This window comes from Marmota monax, unplaced genomic scaffold, assembly GCF_021218885.2.
Source record: "Marmota monax isolate L192 unplaced genomic scaffold, Marmota_monax_Labrador192_F-V1.1 WCK01_AAM20220418_F8-fsc00035, whole genome shotgun sequence".
Taxonomy (NCBI): domain Eukaryota; kingdom Metazoa; phylum Chordata; class Mammalia; order Rodentia; family Sciuridae; genus Marmota; species Marmota monax.
Window position 1 is genome coordinate 8,889,509 of NW_026691961.1, and position 20,879 is coordinate 8,910,387.

The 20,879-nt window shown below is 51.9% G+C and overlaps 1 protein-coding gene across 2 annotated transcripts; it reads right to left on the minus strand.

Moving 5' to 3' along the window:
• Positions 1-7,083: 7,083 nt before the first annotated feature.
• On the minus strand, positions 7,084-19,114 carry Znf598 (zinc finger protein 598, E3 ubiquitin ligase). Of its 2 annotated transcripts, none has more exons than XM_046442443.1 (12): positions 18,890-19,114; positions 12,662-12,774; positions 12,054-12,183; positions 11,547-11,758; positions 11,231-11,448; positions 10,657-10,765; positions 10,129-10,313; positions 9,871-9,949; positions 8,939-9,699; positions 8,337-8,493; positions 8,082-8,232; positions 7,084-7,989 (listed from the first exon to the last, which is right to left on the minus strand). In XM_046442443.1, exons 1-12 carry the CDS (start codon positions 19,112-19,114, stop codon positions 7,636-7,638), a joined length of 2,694 nt encoding a protein of 897 aa, XP_046298399.1. In that variant the 3' UTR covers positions 7,084-7,635. The 2 variants fall into 2 exon arrangements, with proteins under 2 accessions (XP_046298399.1, XP_046298396.1); XM_046442440.1 differs by having other exon boundaries at positions 10,648-10,765.
• Between the last annotated feature and the right edge of the window lie 1,765 nt (positions 19,115-20,879).

Sequence of the window (20,879 nt, forward strand, 5' to 3'; positions counted from 1 at the left end):
TGGACACAATACCTTTATTTATATTTATGTGGTGCTGAGGATTGAACCTAGTGCTTCATGCATGCTAGGCAAGCACTTTGCCACTGAGCCACAACCCCAGTCCCCCTTTTTTATATTTTATTAGAGAAATAGTCTTGATGAGGTGCTTATGGCTTCACTAAGTTGCAGTCCTCCTGCCTCAGCCTCCTGAATTGCTGGGATTATAAGCATGCACCACTGCACCTGACCCTTTTTAAAAAAAAAAAAAAATATATATATATATATATATATATATATATATATATATATATTTAGTTATACATGGACACAATATCTTTATTTTGTTTATTTATTTTTATGTGGTGCTGAGCTGTAATTGTTCTGAAACTAGTGCCTCACATGTGCCAGGCAAGCTCTGCCACCGAGACACAACCCCAGCCCTACCTGACCCCCTGACCCCCCCCCTCTCTCTCTCTCTCTCTCTATATATATATATATATATATATATATATATATATTAGTTGTAGATGGACACAATATTTTTATTTATTTCTTTGTTTTTATGTGGTGCTGAGGATCGAACCCAGTGCACACATGTGAGGCAAGTGCTCTACCACTCAGCTACAGCCCCAGTCCCCCCCTTTTTTTTATTTTAAGACAGGGTCTCACTAAGTTGCTTAGGGCCTTACTAAATTGCTGAGTCTGGCCTCCAACTTGGATCCTCCTACATCAGCCTCCTGAGTTGCTGGGATTATAGACATGAGCCAGCACACCTGGCACTGCTTTATTTTTAAGAGTACAGATCAATGGCATTAATTAAACTCTCAGTGTTGTGCACCCATCGTCACTGTGTGTTTCCAAACTTTTACATCACCTTACCAGGAGCTCTGTACCCATCAAACAGTCACTGTCTAGTGCCCTTCCCTGCAGTCCCTGGTAACCTCTAGCTTGCTTTGCATCTCCATGAGTTTACCTAGTTTATTCTCATTAGGTGGGACCATAATATTTGTCTTTTTTTGTGTCCAGTTTCTTGAGTGTTGTTTCAAGTTCCCGTGCTATAGCAGGTTTTGGTGCTTTGCTCCTTTTTATGGCAGCGTAACATTCTGCTGTATGGATGGACCCTTTTGTTTATCCATTTGTTGAGCTCACTCAGGTTATTTTCATCTTTAGGCGATTAGGCTGTTGTGAATAGTGCTGGTGAGCATATTCATATCCATTGAGTTTTGTTTTTAATTCTTTGGGGGTATAGACCTAGGAGTGGAATTATGGGGTCATATGGTAACTTTTGGATCAATGGTACACTTTAAAAAAATATCTTAGTATTGTTTTCGGTGGACACAACATCTTTGTTTTGTATGTGGTGTTGAGGATCGAACACGGGCCGCACGCATGCCAGGCGAGCGCACTACCACTTGAGCTACATCCCCAGCCCTGAACCCGAGTTCTTGCACATGCCAGGCAAGTGCTCTGTCACTGAGCCACATCCCCAGCGATGCTACCCTTTTGAAACCTGCCTTTCTTTTTTAATACTTTGTATGTGCTTTCACAAAAAAATGTACCATTTGGGGTTTTTATCAGCATACCATGTGGCACACTTTTTTTTTTTTAACCTCCCGTATGTTTTGGGGAGTGTCTGCTTTGTCACATTTAGCTGTGGCCCATCCTTCTCCAGCTCTATGATAGGTCCTCACAGATGGTTGCCAGGTGTTCCCAGCATTTTGCTTGTCTGAAGACTGTGCTGCATGGAGCTCCTGATTTGTGCAGGGTCATTGTTTCTCCAGGGTTTATTCTAGAAGGATCCCAGTGTTCATGGGCTCTGAGCACTTGCTCTCTCTCTCTCTCTCTTTTTTTTTTTTTCTTTTGATACCAAGGATTGAACTCAGGGCACTCAACCACTGAGCCACATTCCCCAGCCCTATTTTGTATTTTATTTAGAGACAGGGTCTCACTGAGTTGCTTAGCGCCTCACTATTGCTGAGGCTGGCTTTGAACTCGGGATTCTCCTCCTTCAGCCTCCTGAGTCAGTGGGATTATAGGCGTGTGCCACTGCACTTGGTGCTCTCTTTTTAAAAATACATATATTTTTAATTATAGGTGGACACAATACCTGTATTCTATTTATTTATTTATTTGCAATGCTGAGGATCAAACTCAGTGCCTCACAAATGCTAGGCAAGCACTCTACCGCTGAGCCCCAGCCCAGCTGCTCTGTTTTATTTTAGGATCTTAAGGTGAAGAATACCATCTCAAAAGTTAGGGAAGACATATGATGGAAATAAAGACTGTATTACTTGCAGGTTCTGGGGGCACAGCATGCCTAAAAGCCATACACAGGGAAACCAGGGAGTGTATGGAGAGAAGGAAGTGTTCCCATGGGCCAATGCTGTCATTAGGGGTGGGAGTTCTCCCCATAGGTATCCTGCAGTGAGGTTTAACCATTGGCGTGGGTTGCAGGTCACACAATGACTAAGGTGAAAGTTGTGGCATTCTGCACTGTCCATACAGGGACTAAGGATCAGTGGGACTGACAGAATTCATCTAGCTGTGCCCCAGGGACGAGGTCACCAGGGAGCAATTGTAGGAGGCAGATACCTGGATGGATGACATTGAGGGTCTCAGGTGGGGCAGGAAGGTGTAGGACTGGAAAGTGTGACTCGCTTCTGGTCTGAGGAAGTCCAGGGGTGTGTGTGCTGGGGATTGAACCAAAGGCCTTGCAGAAGCACCCAGGCAAGCGCCCCACCACTGAGCTACACCCCAGCCCCACTGGATGTAGCTACAATGGAAACCAAGGTAATGTAAACAAAAGCTACAGCCACCTCTTCCCAGCCCCAGGCAACCCCTGCAAGCTCTGGGGCATCCTGGTGGCCTGGGTGCAACCATCTCCTGGTATGTTACGTTCCTTGACTTTCATTCTGCCGTCCTTGTCATATGGGGAAAAATTTTTTTGGAGGTAGGAGTCTTTCAGTGTTGCTCCAGGTTGGCCTTGAACTCTTAGGCTCAAGTGATCCTTCCCGCTGGGACTGTAAGCCACTGCACCTGCTGTTACAGAAATTCTGTGGGTGCAAATCTCATTTTCATGGTTTGATTATTCACAGCCCTAACAAGGTTGTTCCTAACCCCCCAGGGTCATCTCCAAAATTGCCCTTTATGTTATTTTTAATGTTGTTTTACAAATGTTTAGTTTTTTTCTCCAAACTTTTTATTTGGAAATAAGTATAGATTCACTGAAAATCAAAGGGGAAAAGTACAGTGAAGGGAGAGGGAAGGGGGAGAATCATGAACTGTAGTCAATTTCCTGCAAGTAAGAGTTTGTCAGGATGAACCCAATTGCTATGTATAACAAATGTATAACTATAAGGCAGGAAGGAAGGAAGGAAGGAAGGAAGGAAGGAAGGAGGGAGGGAGGGAGGGAGGGAGGGAGGGAAGGAAGGAAGGAAGGAAAGAAGGAAGGAAGGAAGGGTGAGCACAGTGAGTTCCTGTGCTCTCTTTTTTTTTAATATTTATTTTTTAAGTTTTGGGTGTACACAATACCTTTATTTATTTATTTTTTTAAATGTGGTGCTGAAGATCAAACACAGTGCCTCATGCATGCTAGCTGAGCTCTGTTCTACCTCTGGCCACAACCCCAGCCCCTCCTGGGCACTCTTTGTCCAGTTTTCCATGGGAGGATATTGTTCTGCTGCAGTGTAGCCACAGAGCCTGCTGCTGACCTTTGCAGTCCAGAGAACTGGTACTGGTGACCAGTCTTACAGGGACCCATCTGCGTTTGCACATGTGAGTGGTTCTGAGCTGTTTTCTCAGCTATATAACCACACCCACATTCAAGGTACAGCACTGGTATTATGGCCCAGCTCCCTTGAGCTCCCCTCCAGAGTCCTGCTTGCCCTCTGCCCCAGCCCCTGGAAACCACTAATTTTATGATTTTAAGAACATTACATGAATAAAATCATACAGCTGGTAACCTCTCGAGATGGGCTTTATTCACCCAGCATAATTCCCTTGAGCTCCATCAAATTGTGTATATTAGCAATTTGCTCCTTTTAATTGCTCAGTATTCCATGGCAGGGATGTACACAACAGTTCAGCAATTTGCCCATTGAAGGGTGAATTGGGTTTGTTCCAGTTTTGGCGCAGTTACAGAGAATGCTGCTATGACAGGGACGAGGTTTTGCATAATTGAGCATAAGTTTTTATTTCTCTGGGATATATGCCCCAAAGTGCAATTGCTGGGTTGTACAGTAAGTGCATGTTTAGTTTTAAAAAATGGAAAACTACTTTCCAGCTTCTTTAATTCCCTCTAAGCTTTTTTTTTTTTTTTTTAAGAGAGAGAATTTTTTTTTTAATATTTATTTTTTTTTTTTAGTTTTTCGGCGGACACAACATCTTTGTTTGTATGTGGTGCTGAAGATCGAACTCGGGCCGCACGCATGCCAGGTGAGCGCGCTACTGCTTGAGACACATCCCCAGTCCTTTAATTCCCTCTAGAATGTTAATACACGTACATGCCACAGTGTCTGAATGGAGAGGGATGAAGTATGTCCCCACCATCCCTGACAACAGCTCCCCTGTCTTGGAGGCCCCATGTGTCCTGCCAGGGACAGCTTGTGCATATAAAGCAGGTGTGTGTGTGCTCATTCCTTTTCCTAAAATGTTAAAATTTGGGATCTTCATATTTAGAACTCGAATCTACCTTTAACTTAGCTTATAACTGCTGTTTTTATCACAATTTTTTTAAAAAAATTTTTAGTTGCAGATGGACATAATACCTTTATCTATGTATCTACCTATTTATTTATTTATTTATGTGGTGCTGGGGTCAAACCCAGTGTCTCATGCATGATAGACAAGCGCTCTACCACTGAGCCACAGCCACAGCCCAACATTACAAATTTATTATCCACTGAAGAAAGGCCAGTTATTTCTTTTTTTTTGAAAAGATTTTTTTTTAGGGCTGGGGATGTGGCTCAAGCGGTAGCGTGCTCGCCTGGCATGCGTGCGGCCCGGGTTCGATCCTCAGCACCACATACAAACAATGATGTTGTGTCCGCCAAAAACTAAAAAATAAATATTAAAAAATTCTCTCTCTCTCTTTAAAAAAAAAAGATTTTTTTATATGGACACAATATCTTTATTTATTTTTATGTGGTGCTGGGTGCTGAGGACCGAACCCAGTGCCTCACATGTGCGAGGCAAGTGCTCTGCCGCTGAGCTGTAACCCCAGCCCAAGTCCAGTTATTTCAATCTCAGTAACTTAAAGAGCATCCTTCCCCACCGATTTATTTATTTATTTTTAAAAATATTTATTTTTTAGTTTTCGGCGGACACAACATCTTTGTTTGTATGTGGTGCTGAGGATCGAACCCGGGCCAGGCGAGCGTGCTACCGCTTGAGCCACATCCCCAGCCCCGATCCCACTGATTTATAATACCAGCTTTCCCCAGTGAAGGATTTTATAAATGCATAGATCTGTGACTGCATTCTCACTGTTCTCCCAGTCCCTCCCTTGTTGGTATAGCAATATCATAGTAAATAGACCAATGTACATTGTTATCTTGATATTTTCTAGACCATGAAATCCATTTCTTTTTTTTTTTTTTTTTAAGAGAGCGAGAGAGTGAGGGGGGAGAGAGAGAGACAGAAGTTTAATATTTATTTTTTTTTAGTTATCGGCGGACACAACATCTTTGTGTTGTATGTGGTGCTGAGGATCGAACCCGGGCCGCACGCATGCCAGGCGAGCGCGCTACCGCTTGAGCCACATCCCCAGCCTCCATGAAATCCATTTCTGTGTAATTTTTTTTTTTTGCACCACCATGCTTGGCTCTGTGTTCTTTTTAATCATCATCATTGGAGTCCTGATATATCCAGATGTGGAATTTTAAGTATTCATCCTGCTCAGTGCTTGGTTATTTTTCCCCTTCTTCAGTGTTGGGAAAGCTGTCATGATCTCTCCAAAGTTCCCTTTCATCACTCTTCCTAGAGCTGAGCTTCCAGAGCCCCATTCCATGGGCTTTCCTTTCTCCTCGGTTCCATCCTTTGCTATATCGTCCTAGGGAGATCTTCCCCAACTGTTCTGCTTGCTTCTGAACCCATCTCTTGGAATTTTAGTCTTAAACACATTTATTTTCTAAGATTAAGATTCCTAATTCCTAATATATCCAGGGATATAGCTCAGTTGGCAGAGTGCTTGCCTCACATACACAAGGCCCTGGGTTCAATCCCCAGCATCACACACCCAAAAAAGATTCCTCTGGCTGAATGAAACACAGCTAAGACCCATCTTGAGCAGGAATTTTTTTTTTTTTTTTGAGGGGGAAGGTACCAGAGAGCACTTAACTACTGAGCAACATCCCCATCTCTATTTTATTTTGAGACAGGGTCTTGCTAAATTGCTGAGACTTGCCTTGAACTATTGATCCTCCTGTCTCAGCCTCCCAAGTTGCTGGGATTACAGGCATGTGCCACTATGCCCAGCCTAAATGTCTTCTTGTTTAGGTTTACCTTTAATAGCTTTTTTTTTTTTTTTCCCACTGGCCTGTGGATGTAAACTTCAAGCCCTTGATTTTTTTCTTTTTTGGTGCTGGTCATAGAACCTAGGGCCTCATGCATGCTAGGCAAGCACTCTACCACTGAACCACCTTCCCCAGTTGGAGCCATTCTTTTTTTGGGGGGGGTGCAGAGGGGTGGTGGATACTAGGGATTGAACTCACTCAGGGGCATTCAACCACTATTTTGTATTTTATTAGAGACAGGGTGTCATTGAGGCTGGCTTTGAACTCATGATCCCCCTGTCTTACCCTCCAGAGTGGCTGGGATTACAGGCGTGCACCACCAAATACAGCTCAAGCCATTCTTGAAGATCAGTTTCACTAGGTATTCGAGTGTTCCATCAAGCATGACCATGTTTGGTCCTGGAAGGTGTGGGCCATACTGGACCTCCAAATTAGAGCTGGGGTTGGTGGCGTCTTCCTATCAGCAAATCCCGATAACCTGCTCTCCCCAGTGGGCCTTCCTCTACATCTGTGCTCAGTAGCCGGCCTGAGTCTGAGTGCCCCAGCCTCAGGGTATGCTCAGAAGGCAGAGAAGCTTGGGACACCAGCCATGTGCAGTACTGCAAAATAAATTTATTTGAAGATAAACTGTCTTATAAAAGGTCAGAGGCAACTTGAGATCCCAGATTCAACTTGTCTCATACAAAGATTCAACTTCAAATAGCACAATTTTGTCTGCTTTTAATCCCGAACACTCTTGAATTATGAACTGTTCACGACACACTCGACATCCAGCTCCAGCACCGGGGATCCACGGCTTTCAGCTTAGGCTCAGCAGGGCCCAGTCTGGGCCACCAAGGCCTCTGGCTGTGACCATAAGCACAGGTACTGACATCCCAGCCCTTCCCTCCCCTGGCACTTTCCAAAAGCACAAGAATACAAACCAAGAACAGCCCACTGCTGAGCAGGGAATGGAACTTCTGCATGATGGTGTGCTGACAGCACAGGGTGGACCTTCCTGGTGACCCCCTGGGCAGGCCTGGCCAACCAAGAGGCCTGAGCAGCAACCTCACCAGGGCCTTACCTGGCTGCCTAGCAGCCAGGAGGAGGAAGGAAGGAGAAAGAGGTGCACAGGTGTGACAGCTTCTGACTGCACTGGCAGGAGCTACGTGATGATCCTGGCAATGGCTTGAAGGGAGGGGAAGTCATCGTCCCGGGCAGCGTGCAGTGCCTGGTGGCTACTGACATCGCCGTGTGCAAGCACCTGCTGGCAGGTGGGGCACACACAGCAGTCCAGGCCCACCTGCTGGGTGCTGGCCTGCCACGCGCTCTTCTTGTTCCTCTTAGATTTGGTGCCTGGTGGCTTCTCACGGCTGCAGAAGTCCGTGTGTGCAGACAGCAGCTCCTGCTGCTTGGCTGTGTCAGGCAGCAGCACCAGCAGCTCACTGAAGATCTTCTGGAAGTTTTCCCCAAGCAGGTCGCGGCAGCTCTTGTAGTATTGGGCTGCGGATATCATCCCCTGCCACCCAGAGAGCAACAGCTGGTGGCTTCCACCCAGGCCCAGGTCCAGATGAAGACAGCCTAGCCTTGTCACCCCCTCACCCACCTTACCTGTCTGAACTCCCCCGAATGGCTCTTGAACTTGCTGAAGCGGGCCTCGTCGCTCTGCACAAAATTCTTGATAGACTGGATGAGCTGCAGGTTCCTCTCCCGAAAGTTCTCAGGGACCAAATAGGCTCGTGGTGTGGGTGTCAGCCTGGGTCTGGGGTCAAGACAGGAGGAGGCTTCAGTTTTTCTGGTGGCTGGGGGAGGTACCCTTCTGCCAGCATCCCCGTGGCAAAAGGCCAGGCAGCCCAGCACACTTACGCTTTTGTGGTGGTGGTAGTGGTGGGGCTGGGGACACAGGCTGGGTGGGGACTGGGCAGGAGGCTGGAGAAGCCAGGGGGCGGCTTGCTCACAGGAGGTGCCAGGCCCGGTGGGGGCGGGGGTGGTGTGCCCTTCAGGAGCACCACAGTGTTGAAGCCTGTAAGGTGGCACAAGATCCCAGGACATGGCCCTTGCTGGCCACACTTCCCTCAGACTGCCTAGCCCACTGGGTGAGCCTCCTGTCCACAGGCCACACCTCCCCCTAGAACAGGCCCACACATTGTGGGCTCACTGAGTAGCAACCCTGGCCTACGTCAGCTCATGGGCTTTCAGCATGACAAGTCCCATTTCACAGGAAGAAAAGGGACAAAGAGGTTAAATAGTGACTTGTGGCAACTCAAGGTGACCTGGGTCAGGGATGGTACATCTACACCCAGACTGGGCCCAGACAGCTGGACAGCAGCACACAGGCTCTCTGCACTGGGCAATTGGGCATCTGCTCTACACCTCACACCTGACTGTGTTCCCTGCCTCCAGCATGATGCTACTACCCTGGCCCCTCCCAGATACCCAAGGGATTGGCCAGGGATGGGTGCTCATACCTGGGGGAGGAGGCATCCTGGGTGGACAGGGGCCTCCCAGCGCTGGGAAGTCTTCCTGGGGCGTGGGGCATGGAAGGGGCCCCAGGGGCCTTGGGAGCCCCGGGGGTTCTTTGGGGGTGCTCCGTGCCGGGGCAGGCCCCTCTGTGTGTCCATTGACGATGACAGCTACTGGCCCTTCTGCTCTACTCACAGGAGCTTCAGGGGCCTGCTCAGCCCCAGGAGGCTTTGGGGTACGGTCAGAGGGCAATGGTGGGGATGGTGTGGCACCAGGCTTCTCAGAGCCCACCTTCTTTTTCTTGCCAACCTTGGTGGAAGTCTGCATGGAGGCTGGCCCCAGCAGAGAGGCAGCTGCCCCAGTGGGCATGCTCCGCAGCTCCTGGGCACCAAGGCCACTGCCCTCCTCCTCTGCAGGGGGCAGGCCACCCTTCCGTCCACCCCTGCTCCCCTTCCCAGCCTTCCTAGAGGTCTGGCTACTCCCACCAGCAGCCTGGGCCCCTGAAGTGGGTGGAGCCCCCTTCTTGCTGCAACTGCTGTTCCAGGCAGAGATGAGGCTTGGCGGGGCAGTGCTGGGCTTGGATGCAGAGGATACCAGGGCAGGGAAGTCCTCCTCCTGGAAGGTGTTTCTGCCCCTGGCGGGACCAGGGTATACCAGCGCTAGCCCCATAGGACCTGGGACTGCCGCTGTGCAGCAGGAGGAAGTAGAAGCACAGAGACTGGGGAAGTCCTCATCCTTGAGCTTTGGAGTAGATAGCAGGAGGGTGCTAGGTCCAGGGAGGGAAGCAGTGGTTAGTGGCTCAGCAGGTCCTGGCTGGCCCTGCACTGCCCACCACAGGTGCCGCTCCCCCCCGCCCGCGATGAGTGGACCCTATTGAAAGATTCAGGACCCCCAGGACCTCTGGCTAGAGTCCCCTGATCCCAGTTCCCATACACACCTTGGAGGGGTCGGCCCAGGGCCTGGGCCTGGGCAGTCTTCTTGGCTTGCAGGACCATTTGTCGAGGCTTCCTTGGGGCCTAAGAGACAGGAAAGGACACCAGGTCAGGATGTAGGGGTGTGGCTCTGAAGGAATGGAGAACACAAAATGCTTACCCACCCCCTGGGAAGGGCCCTCACAGTACTGGGCTCCACGCTGGCAAGGAGCTGCCTGCTCCTCTCCTAGGGCTGGGCCTGCCAACAGGCTGGCCTGGCTTACCTGGGCCTTCACCCTGAGCCCGGGTTAGGCGCCGGGGGCCGCGGGGCTCCTCAGGCCCCCGGGCTGCCACCTCTTCCTTCTTAAGCCTGCCAACCTCCTCCCGGTCCTCGCTCCTGTGGATCTCCTCTTGCTGCGCAGCCACTGAGGCCCGGATGGCGGCTGCCACTTCTCGGTCCTCTTCTTCCCTAGGATGGCGAAGGTGGCCTCAGGCTGGGTGAGGCCCAGGGGCAGCCTGTTGTAAGGGTCCCTCCTGGCCCAACTGTGCTGACTTCCTCAGTGACACAGGCCCTTTCACCACTTCCACCACACCTGTTCTGGGTGTCTCTGGCTAACACTGAAGGGAAGAGAAAGAAACTGCTCACTGAGGATGCTGAGTGGACCCTATTGAAAGATTCAGGACCCCCAGGACCTCTGGCTAGAGTCCCCCGATCCCATGCCTACTCCCATTTGGGCTGCCAGCCATGGCCACCACCTAGGGATGGTGGCAGGGGGAAGTCAGCGGCACGCAAATCCTCCCACCTCTTGTACCTCCAGCTTCCTCGGCGGTTCTGCTGGGCTCCACGCCCACTGGCCCGGCCCGCTCGACCCTGGCGGTTGTACCTGTCCACCTCCTCGTAGTCTTCACCACTGACGACCCCTGTGGTCAGCACAGCCTGTCAGTATCTGGGGCCCTGGCAGGCAGCAGGACTGAAAGACCTGCTGTCCAGGCCACACTGAGACCAATGCTTTGGCCTAGATGGCACAGGCTTCCCCAGCCCCCACAGTTATGAGTCTGGGGATAGGCACCTCCAGCATGCAGTGCCAAGTCATGCAAACAGCACAGCGAGAGAGGCCCATGCCCCACAGCCCCAGGGCAAGATCCACAGAGGGTAGGACTGATCCATAGCGACCTAGAGACCCCAAGGGCAGCAGCTGTCACAGTGGTCTCAGGTGCTCAGGAACTGTGGGTGAGTGAGGCTTAGTGGGCATGTCCCTCATCCCCAGTAGGATCATGGTGAGTCAGATGGGAACCTGGGTCTGAGGCCTCTAGAGCAGGTGCCAGGCCCTGTGGACCACCCTAGGGCACCCGGGCCAAGCTGGAGCCTGCAGACGTCTGACTCACCCTCGCTCCGTCGTGAGTGCCGTGGTGCAAAGCTGAACTGCAGGTCAATCTGGCGGTTCTGGCGCGCCTCAGCACGGCTGCGGCTGTGGCAGGCAGTCCGGTGAGCCTTGAGGTCGATCTCAGTGCGGAAGGCATGGGTGAACTGCTCTGTGCTGCAGCGGCCCTCCTCACACAGGAAATGCTTCTCCCTGAAGTGCTCGCGCAGGTATGCATAATCGCTGCCAGAGACAGGGAGCAAGGGGAGTCAGCAAGAACTCCAGTAGCTGAAGGCACTAGCCATGCCCAGATGGGCCCAGGGGCACCTTTGTGTGCCCACCTGTAGTAGTCCTGGGCCCCATCCGAGTCACAGAAGTGACAGAAGTAGTGGTCTCGGCGCAAGTGCTTCAGCAGCTCATCATTGTCCAGGTAGCGTTCATCACAGAACTTGCAGAGTGGGTGTCCACGGTGTGATGTGTCATCAGGGTCCCCTTGCATGCGGTGCCGAGCCAGGTCTTTGCGTGAGTACCACTTGCGCTCATATGTAAAGATCTGCAGAGAACAGGGACTGAGCATGGGGTGGTAGCTCGGCCTACCTCTTCCTGCTGGCTAGCAGTGGAACAGCAAAGGCAAAGAGCAGGCCCCAATGGCCCCAAAGTCCCAAGCACCAGGGGTTGGCAGATCCAAGGACCCGATGGGCACTCCTCCCTGCCCAGGCAGCCTTGATGCTCTGGGAAGTCAAGTTGTCCTGGGTTGCAGCAGCCAGTGAGGATCCCGCGTAGCTATCTGGCCTCCATGCACCCCCTCACCACATACCAGGACAGCCCCATTCCCAGGGCAGGCGCACCTTGAGGTGCTTCAGACACAGCTTGCAGCAGAAAAGCTCATGCTGCTTCCGCATGTGCTGCTCCAGGTCCCCGAAGAGGCCGAAGGGCGGCAGCTGGGGGCACTGCGGGCACTCGTGCTGCAACAGCTGCCTAGGGAGACACCAGAGCCACCCACCATGCCAGGTACTCATTGTTGCTGCCCAGAGCAGGGCCACTCACCAGGCCCCTACCTAGCAGTCAGGAAGACAACGAGCCTGGAGTACAATGCTTAATTCCAGCCCTGGGCCAGGGAGGGGACCACTCTCATGAGTTTTAGTGCCATAGATTAGGAATTTACTTGCATGCACTCTTATGGCCCCCCAGGCAGCAGAGGCTGTGCCCACCCTTGCCATCTTCACTTCCAAACTAGGTGGGGGATTTGGGAGCTCCCTCTCACAGGAGAGGACTCTAAATTTCAGAAAGGGAAGCAGCCTACCCAACATCATTCAGCTGACCCCTGGAGGACCTGGCCCTGACATCAGCTACACCTCAGGGATGTGAAGAGAACAGGAGGGAAAAACCCACCCCCAGCACAAAGGGCCACACAGACACAGGGCAGCTGCAGACCATCTGGCTAAGGAAGCCTCACCTGTACAATGCAAACACCTTTCCATCTGCAAAGTAGATGTCATATTTCTTCTCGTGCTGCAGCTGGTGGATAGGGATTGTAGCAAAGGCAGGAAGCTTCTTCCCAAAGACCACCTACAGACAAAAGTGAGATAGTGCTAAGCAGGACCTGGATGGGATGCCTGTGGATGCAGCAGACAGGGGCTAGTCCTCAGGGCCCAAAGCAGGCAGCAGCCTGGGTTCCCAGGCTAGTCCTAGCCTCTTCTCCCATCCCAAGCCACCCAGGATGCTGCAGGGACAATGACACAACACCCAGACTCTCCAGCAGGAGGCAGCACAATAGCACCCTAGAGCAACAGGGACAAGGGACTCAGGAAGGCTGAGCATTGTATAGCTGTGACAGGGAGCAGGGAAGAATAAGTTCCAGACAGTAACTAAAGAAATAATGAAAATTGCTGGAGTAGGATTCAACAGTGTCAAGGCCTGGTCATCCTCCATCAGCAATCCCCCCCCATGTTTCCATAATACCAAGGGAAAAGGGTTCCCAGGGGACTGACATGTCGAACCCACTACCCTAGCCACAGCCTCAAAGCACCTGCTTGTCATTAGGGGCTGAATTGGGAACAGGGAAGAGCTGGGCATGGTCAGCAGGTTGGTGTGGAACCTCTGCATCAGGCCAAGTCTCAGGGGTCACCAGTACCTGCTGAAGGACTCCTCTCCTCTCCCTTCCTGTAAGGGCTGGGGGCAAAGTCACTGGCCTTATGGTGCTCCACAGGCCTTCTGCACCAGACTACAATCAGATGGCGAGACCCTAATCCCAGTTCAACCAGTATGGCCCAGTCCTCTACAGGCTTAGGCCTCTCTCCCTGACTCCCTGTTTCCTTCATGAAATCCCTATGGTGAGGACCCTTAGTGGTCCACTCCCATAGTGACTTTTTTTTTTTGGGGGGGGGGTACCAGAGATTGAGCTCAGGAGCACTTAACCACTGAGCCACATCCCCAGCCCTTTTTGTATTTTATTTAGAGACAGGGTCTCACTAAGTTGCTTTGCACTTCAATAAGTTACTGAGGCTGGCTTTGAACTTGCAATCCTTCTATCTCAGCCTCCTGAGTCACTGGGATTACAGTGTGCACCACCGTGCCCAGCCCCACAGTGACTCTTGCCATCACACCCCTCTCTGAGTGTCTCCTCTCTGCCACTGCTCCCTGAGCCAGGTGCTGGTTATGCACCTCAGCCTAGCCCTGATAACACTGAGGCCTTACCAGCACCTGGGAGACATCCTCACCTTGGGAAAGGCCACATCAAGGTCATCCCTGTTATGTTGGGGTTTAACTGAGGAAAATGTTTGGGACCAGAATGGACATGAACTCTGGCAGCTCAGAATTGCCAGGGAGAATGAACCCTATGCAGGCTCATAGCCATATACTGCCACCAGCACTAGGGTGACCAAGCTGATTCCCTGGAAGGTTTGGGGGAGAGCCAGAAGAACTCAACTCCACTTCTGCCATGACACACTTAAAAGAGAGGAGACCAAGACCAGGTCTGCCCCACTACCCCACCTATCCTGGGGAACAGGAGGCTTTTCTTCTCCTTGTTATACAGGGGAAGGCTGGGTGGGAGCCTGATTCTGTGTCCTCTGCCATATGCTGAGCCCAGGTTGGTGCCTTGACTGCAGATGGCCTCTTGCAACCATCTTTAAGTGGTAGTCACATATCCATCCCAAAGGCCCAAATCACAAAAGCTGGAAATCACAGCAGGGTCCCCTTGTATCTCTAGTTTTCTCATTCCTTGGCAGGTCCTCAGGCTCTGTGTGGGAAGGTCCCCAGGCCCTGTGCTGGCTGGTGTCCTACAATCTGCCTTGGTGCAGCTGGTGCCTTGCTCTGCCTTCTAAATGCTCCCAGGCTACATCTCAAGACAAGTACCCACTAGGTGCAGATGACCATGGGCCCCCAAGATGCCGCTCAGACAGAATAAGAGCTCCTGTGAATGCCTGCGGGGACACCGGGACACCAGGCAGGGTCACACCCCCTCAGCTTCTTGAGGCAGCACACAAGGCAGATCTAGAAGTCTTTATCTCCAACAAGGCAGCCAGAAGAGCAGCCCAAGGAAACTCCCTGAGTCTGCCAAAAAGCATCCACGCCCAACAGACATAGCAGAGAAATGACTTCCTTCCCCAGCAGAGAGCCGCGCCAGGACGCCCCCGTCCACTCTGGCACCCTCCTGAGTTACGCATTCAGTTCTGTCCTTGATGGCATCTCAAGCTCCTATGGAAGAGCCCCATCTGCCCTGGGGTTGTGGGCACCCTTTCTGGGCAGCCAGTCTCTATTGCTGTTCTGTCAGGGTGCTGCCTATGTGCTGATGGCACCAGGGCACATTGAGGGGACTGACTTCTCTATCCTTGCCATGGTGCACACCGTGGCATCCATGCCCTAAAATGCTGGCCCTCGGCACACCCATAAAACATCTCTGTGGATAGCCTCTGAGGCCAGGGAAGGTGCAGGTGGGGAGAGGCAGAAAGACCATATGGCAGCCTGGGGCAAGATGGGACCAGGAGCCCAACAGTGCCCTGTGTGAAGGCTCTGGGGTAGAGGGACTGCAGTGCATGTACAAGGATATCAGGCCCATACCACCTCATATTACTCAGGTCACAGGACCAAATAGCACACGAAAGTGAGTGGTGGGTGTCAAGAGGCCCCTGAGCAAAGTATACATGCAGGGTCCATTTGCAGAGCAGGTGGGGGCAAGCACTAAAGGTCCAGCAGATCCCAGAGTGTTCAGCTCTCCTGACCAGGCTGAAAGACGGGGAAGGGGGCACTAGCTTGGCTCATGGACTGGAACCACAGGAAAAGGCTTGAGAAAGGGGCCGTGGGTAATTCGAGCCCAAGGTTGGAGAATAAGGGCTAGCAGATCTGGAACCACAATGCCACAAGGAAAAGCTAGCTGTGGTTAAGACTATAGGAAAGAGACAGGAAGACCTGCCACGCCCCCACCCCAACAAGCAGGGAGATCAGGATTGGCCATTCAGTCCTGATGAGCGAATGATGGCACAACAGTGCAGCTGGTGTGGCCAGAATCCCCATCTCTAGCAGATGGGGAGGAGGTGGCAAGTGTCTGAACAAGGACAAGCACAAGGGCACAGTGGCTAGGCTAGGGAGGGACAGGAATATACCAGGGATCTAACCTGCAAGACCCTCCATCCCTGCAGATACTTGACTGAGGCCAGGCTGGGGTCCAAGGAACAAGGAAACTAGTGGGAGATGACTGGCCTGGGGCTTCAAAGGGAAGGAAACAAGGCAGGGAGATGGCAGCTCTAGATCACCCATGGGAGAGGGTCACAGGTGTGAGGACAGAGGTCAGGCTAGTCCTAGAGATGAGGCTGGGCCATTCTGGGGAGCTCTGGGTGGGCTATGCAATAAATGACTGAGGAGAAGAGGGGTTTCTGGACCAGAGTGTCTGCCTGGGGGCCTTGTGACTCCTCATTCCCAGAATGCAGTGGGCATTCATTAAAGAATGAAGAGAAACCTAGGCATGGTGGCACATGCCTATAATCCCAGCACCTCAGGAGGCTAAGGCAGGAGGACTGCAAATTTAAAGTCGGCTTCAGCAATTTAGCAAGGCCCTAAACAACTTAGTGAGACCTAAATAAACTATAAAAAAGAGCTGGAGAGTGGTTAAACGCTCCTGGGTTCAATCCTTACTAAAAAAAATAAAAAAAGTGAAGAGTGGACAAAAGGACATGTGATACAAGTACAAACAGGGAGAAGCATGATGAGGGACCAGCCCCCGGAAAGGGTAACCCCAAGTGTAGAAGAACGAAAAGGTGGAGGCTGCTGGATATCACTTCAGAGACCACCTGAAGAGTCCAAATCCTCAAGGAGCCCAGTTGGGGACAAGAGCAGGGCTAACCTTACAGAGAGGCCAGGAATGCAGAACTACAAGGAGGAGCACTAACAACTGAAAAGTATAATCTGAGTCATCAGGTCCTGCCTGCTGACCTGGGCCTCGGGGTAAACCTGGGCTGGCCTTTAGCCCTTCCCTCCCATTTCCAGCCTGTGAGATGGGGGCGTGGCAGCACTGGTGGCCTACAGGGGCCATTAGGACTCCTGTAACAACACCAGCAACAGGACAAGGTGGAGAGTGAGGCACAACTGCAGGAAATGGCCCATGAAAAAGGTGCATCCAAGGAAGGACAAGAACTCAGGGAGGGGCTTCATCACCCACAAAAAGCTGGGCTTCTGCTGTCTCATCAAACAGCAACCCACCTCAGCTTCTACTGCAAGCACCTGCCACACACCCAGATGACCAGTAGCTGACAGGCTGTGCTGCATCTGCTCCCTGCTGCTCCCAGTACCCCCGCACCAACAACAGGGACTGTACATAGAAGGTAAAGATACCCAGAATTAACCAGAAAGTCAAGCCTGCTGGTTTCACATAGCAGTTAGGCTTGCTTTCCTCCTAGTTTTCACAGACTTAGTCCCAAAAGGGAGGGCCAATCAAGAGCAGAGTTCAGGGGTTTAGGGTCACTGTGGGATTCCTGAGCAGGCCCAGGACACAGGACATACTCAGAGGTTTAGGGCTGGACTAAGCAAGGAAAAAGGAAAGGTGAGGGTGAAGCTTCTAGTCCACGAGTAGGTAGGAAACAGGATGGATGGAGAAGAGAGGACCAAGCAAGCTGGGCAGTGGCATCAAGCAGCAAAGTTCCCAGGACCCTCCCCCACCCCCCAGCAATGTGGGGCAGACCAGAGGAAGCTCAGGCTTGCAGAGGGGTACCCTGTGCCAAATCACACCCAGCCAGGGCCGGCTGACAGCTCATGTCAACAGCCCCTGCCACAAATCTCTTGAAGGGTGTGGGGCCCACAGGAATGAGAGAACAGATGCTGGCTTTAGTGGCCATATGTGGGTGTTCATTCACTTCCAAAGACCAAAGCAAGGCTAGGACCTCATGTATAAAGATCTGCACAGTGCCTTCTTTCCTGGAAGGAAGCTACAGGAAAACCTGGCCAAGACTGGGAAGTATCCTCTGAGTAAGCCACAGGACAAGGGTTTCCCTGACTCTTCCTGCACCCCAGATCTTTCCACATCTGTGTCTGTCTCTTTCCACCACATTAGAGACTAAGAGTATTCCCCAATGCTTTTTCCAGTTGGGCAGAGTAGGTGTCTAGGGAATTGCTCATTGGATTCCAGCATCTCTTTTGTTCCTTTCACATAAATGCATTTGTTGTATTTTTTTTTTTTTTTTTTTTTAGTATTAGAGATTGAACCCAGGGCCGCATCTATGCTAGCAAGTGCTCTATCACTGAGCTACACTCCAGTTCTTTTTATTTTGAGACAAGGCCCCATTCAGTTGACCAAGCTGCTTCAAACTTATAATCCTCCTGCCTCAGCCTCCTGAGTAGCTGAGATTACAGGTATGCACCACCAGGCTGAGAAAATGCCTTTTTTAAAAAGAAAAGAAACTCAGATTCCCTGGCAGACGTCACCAACTGAAGCCTTCCATGAACAAACCAGGGGAATTTCACAATGCTGAAAGCAAACAGATCTCTAAGGGCATCAAACCAAGGGAGGTCCAGCCGGATACTCCCAGACAGCAGCTGGCATTTCTGGGATTGTGGGGAAAAGCCGCATGTGGCCTCTGACCCCTCCAGGGCTTCCAAGTCTGGACATAGTCAGAAACATCTCCCCTCCACTCTGAAAGAAAGCCTCAAAGCTGGAACTGGCAAGAAGGGGAAAACCTCCTAGCGCTTTTCTCCCCAACAGCCAAGCATCAGAAGGAGTCAGGTCACCTCCACTCTACAAATTCACGTCAGTGTTAGAAGTTGGCTTCGGATCATCAATGGGGCCCATAAACCCAGCGAGGTTTTAAATGCCCATAGTTCACGCCTCTGCTTCCAGGGTCATCTGCTTGCAGGAGCCTACCCCTGGAGGCTCCCCCTGACTGTCTTCACTCCATTGAGACCTGCAGAGGGCTTAACTCCCATAGACGGATGGGTCAGGGCGCTCTCGACCAGATCCTGCCCCAACCTGCGAACGGGGTACGGGGGAAAGCACCCAGGGTCGGTCCCCACGGGGATCGCTATTAATCCCCGCGCTCGGCCTCCGCCTACCTCCCACCAGACACCACAGTCGGCCAGGTGGTCGCGACCCCGCCCGGGCGGCACCCAGGCCTCCTCCGGGAGCGGCGGACAGCGGGAAGGCAGAGCCCTGGGGCCGCCCCTCCCGCCGCGCCTCGCTGCACGGTCCCCGGCGCACCTGGCGCAACTCCTCGCGACACACGGCGCAGTAGCGCTGCTCGCACAGCACCCGCATCTTGGTGGAGCAGCGGTAGCACACCGGATGGTCGCAGCGGCCCAGCGCCGTGGCCTCCAGATCCCCGCAGCACAGCACGCAGCTCCCGCCGCCCCGCTCGGGCGCCGCCGCCGCCGCCGCCGCCTCCAGGGCCGCGCGCCGCCCCTCGGCGCCCGCCGCCGCCGCCATGGCCCGGCTCCGGCCCCCTCCCGGCCGGCGCGGCGCGGCGCGGCGCGGCCTGGCTCCCGGCGGGCCCGCCCCTTCCGGGCGACGTCACCGCCCCGCCCGGCAACCGCCCCGCCCGGCGGAAGTGCTCGCCACAACTTCCGTCTAGGCCAGGCGCCCGCTAGAGCGTCGAACCAGCGCCGGCCGCTCTAGCCAGCGCTGACTGCTCGGAGGACCTCTGCCCGTCGGTTTTCTCCACCTGGGACGCCGAGCGTGTTTCACACCAACCACGAAGAGTGTTTTAGTGTAAGTATCGCTCAAATACTGATGGGTCATACTTGTACTAAAGTATTAAAGCCTGTGTTTATTTGAAATCCAAATTTAATTGGGGGTCCTGTGTTTTTATTTAAGTCTAACAACCAGGGCTTAGCTCTGGCTCAGAGGCGAACGCTTACCTAGAATGCCCAGGCCCTGGGTTAGATACCTAGCAACACAAAATAAATTAATTAATTAATTTAGTAACCTTGTCAGGAACCCACCACCTCTCTCCAGCAGGAACACACCCAAGCTTCTCACCTGGCACCCGCCCCAACTTCCTAAGCAGAGGCAGATCCCTATTCAAAAAGCCATCCCACTAGAGAAGGGATCTCATGTCCTCTTGGTAGCTCGTCACACCTAGCAGGGCTTGGGGCCTAGTGCAAGGAATGTTTGAATGGATGGTGGCAAGTCCGTGGCTTCAGGTTTCTGCATCTGTTTTGGGGGGCCTCCTCCCTGCCTTTGCAATGAAGGGAGGCAGGTCTAGATCCGAACCTGTCAAGAAAAGAGCAGCTGTGGGGGAATGAACTCTGAATCAGACGGAAATGGTCTCGGAACCCCAGTTCTGCCACTTCTGAGGTCCTCTGGTGACCTTGGTTGGCTCATTGAGACCAATAACGTCCCCATTTGCAAAGTAGGTCACCATACCAATTAAACCAGGTGGAATGGCTGCATGCAGATGCCATCTCACCTCCACAAAACCCCACTAAAAGGACAGTGATACAGTCTAAAAAGCTATTAGTCTACCAGCACAGAGAAGGATATAAACCCATTTTTGGAATGACAAAAGATGAAGGAAAGTGACTTATTTTACAGAGCATCCTAACACCCTCTGGGGAGCCCTAATGAGAAGTTTCATTCAGAACTATGGAGGTGGGCTGAAGTGAGGGACTGCAAGCAGGAGTATATGGAAGTCTATGCATTGAGCTGGGAACCTGAGCCCTCCTCCCAACCTTCTCTCTGTATCCAGCTACCCTCAGTAGGAGAGGGTTAGGATTAGGGGAGGATTTTCTGCTGAAGAAATGGACCAGCTCCACCCCATTAGAAAAACTGCCTGGTACCCATCTACTGACAGCAAAACCCACCATTCTGCAAGTTCTGTCCCCACAAAAAGTACTTTCATTCAGTATTGTAGGGTTTTCTCAAGTGTAGAGCCAAGGCCCTGCAGACTCATAAGGAAAGCAGAGTGCAGAGTGGACGACACTACCAAAACAGACAGACCTAAAGAGATAGAGGAAACCCTCAAAAGAATGTATGTGTTGTTTTGGTACTAAGGAATGAACGCCAGATGTGCTTTATTTTAAGAGAGAGAGAATTTTTTTAATATTTATTTTTTAGTTTTCGGCAGACACAACATCTTTGTTTGTATGTGGTGCTGAGGATCGAACCCGGGCCGCACGCATGCCAGGCGAGCGCGCTACCGCTTGAGCCACATCTCTAGCCCCCCCCAGATATGCTTTAACACTGAACTACA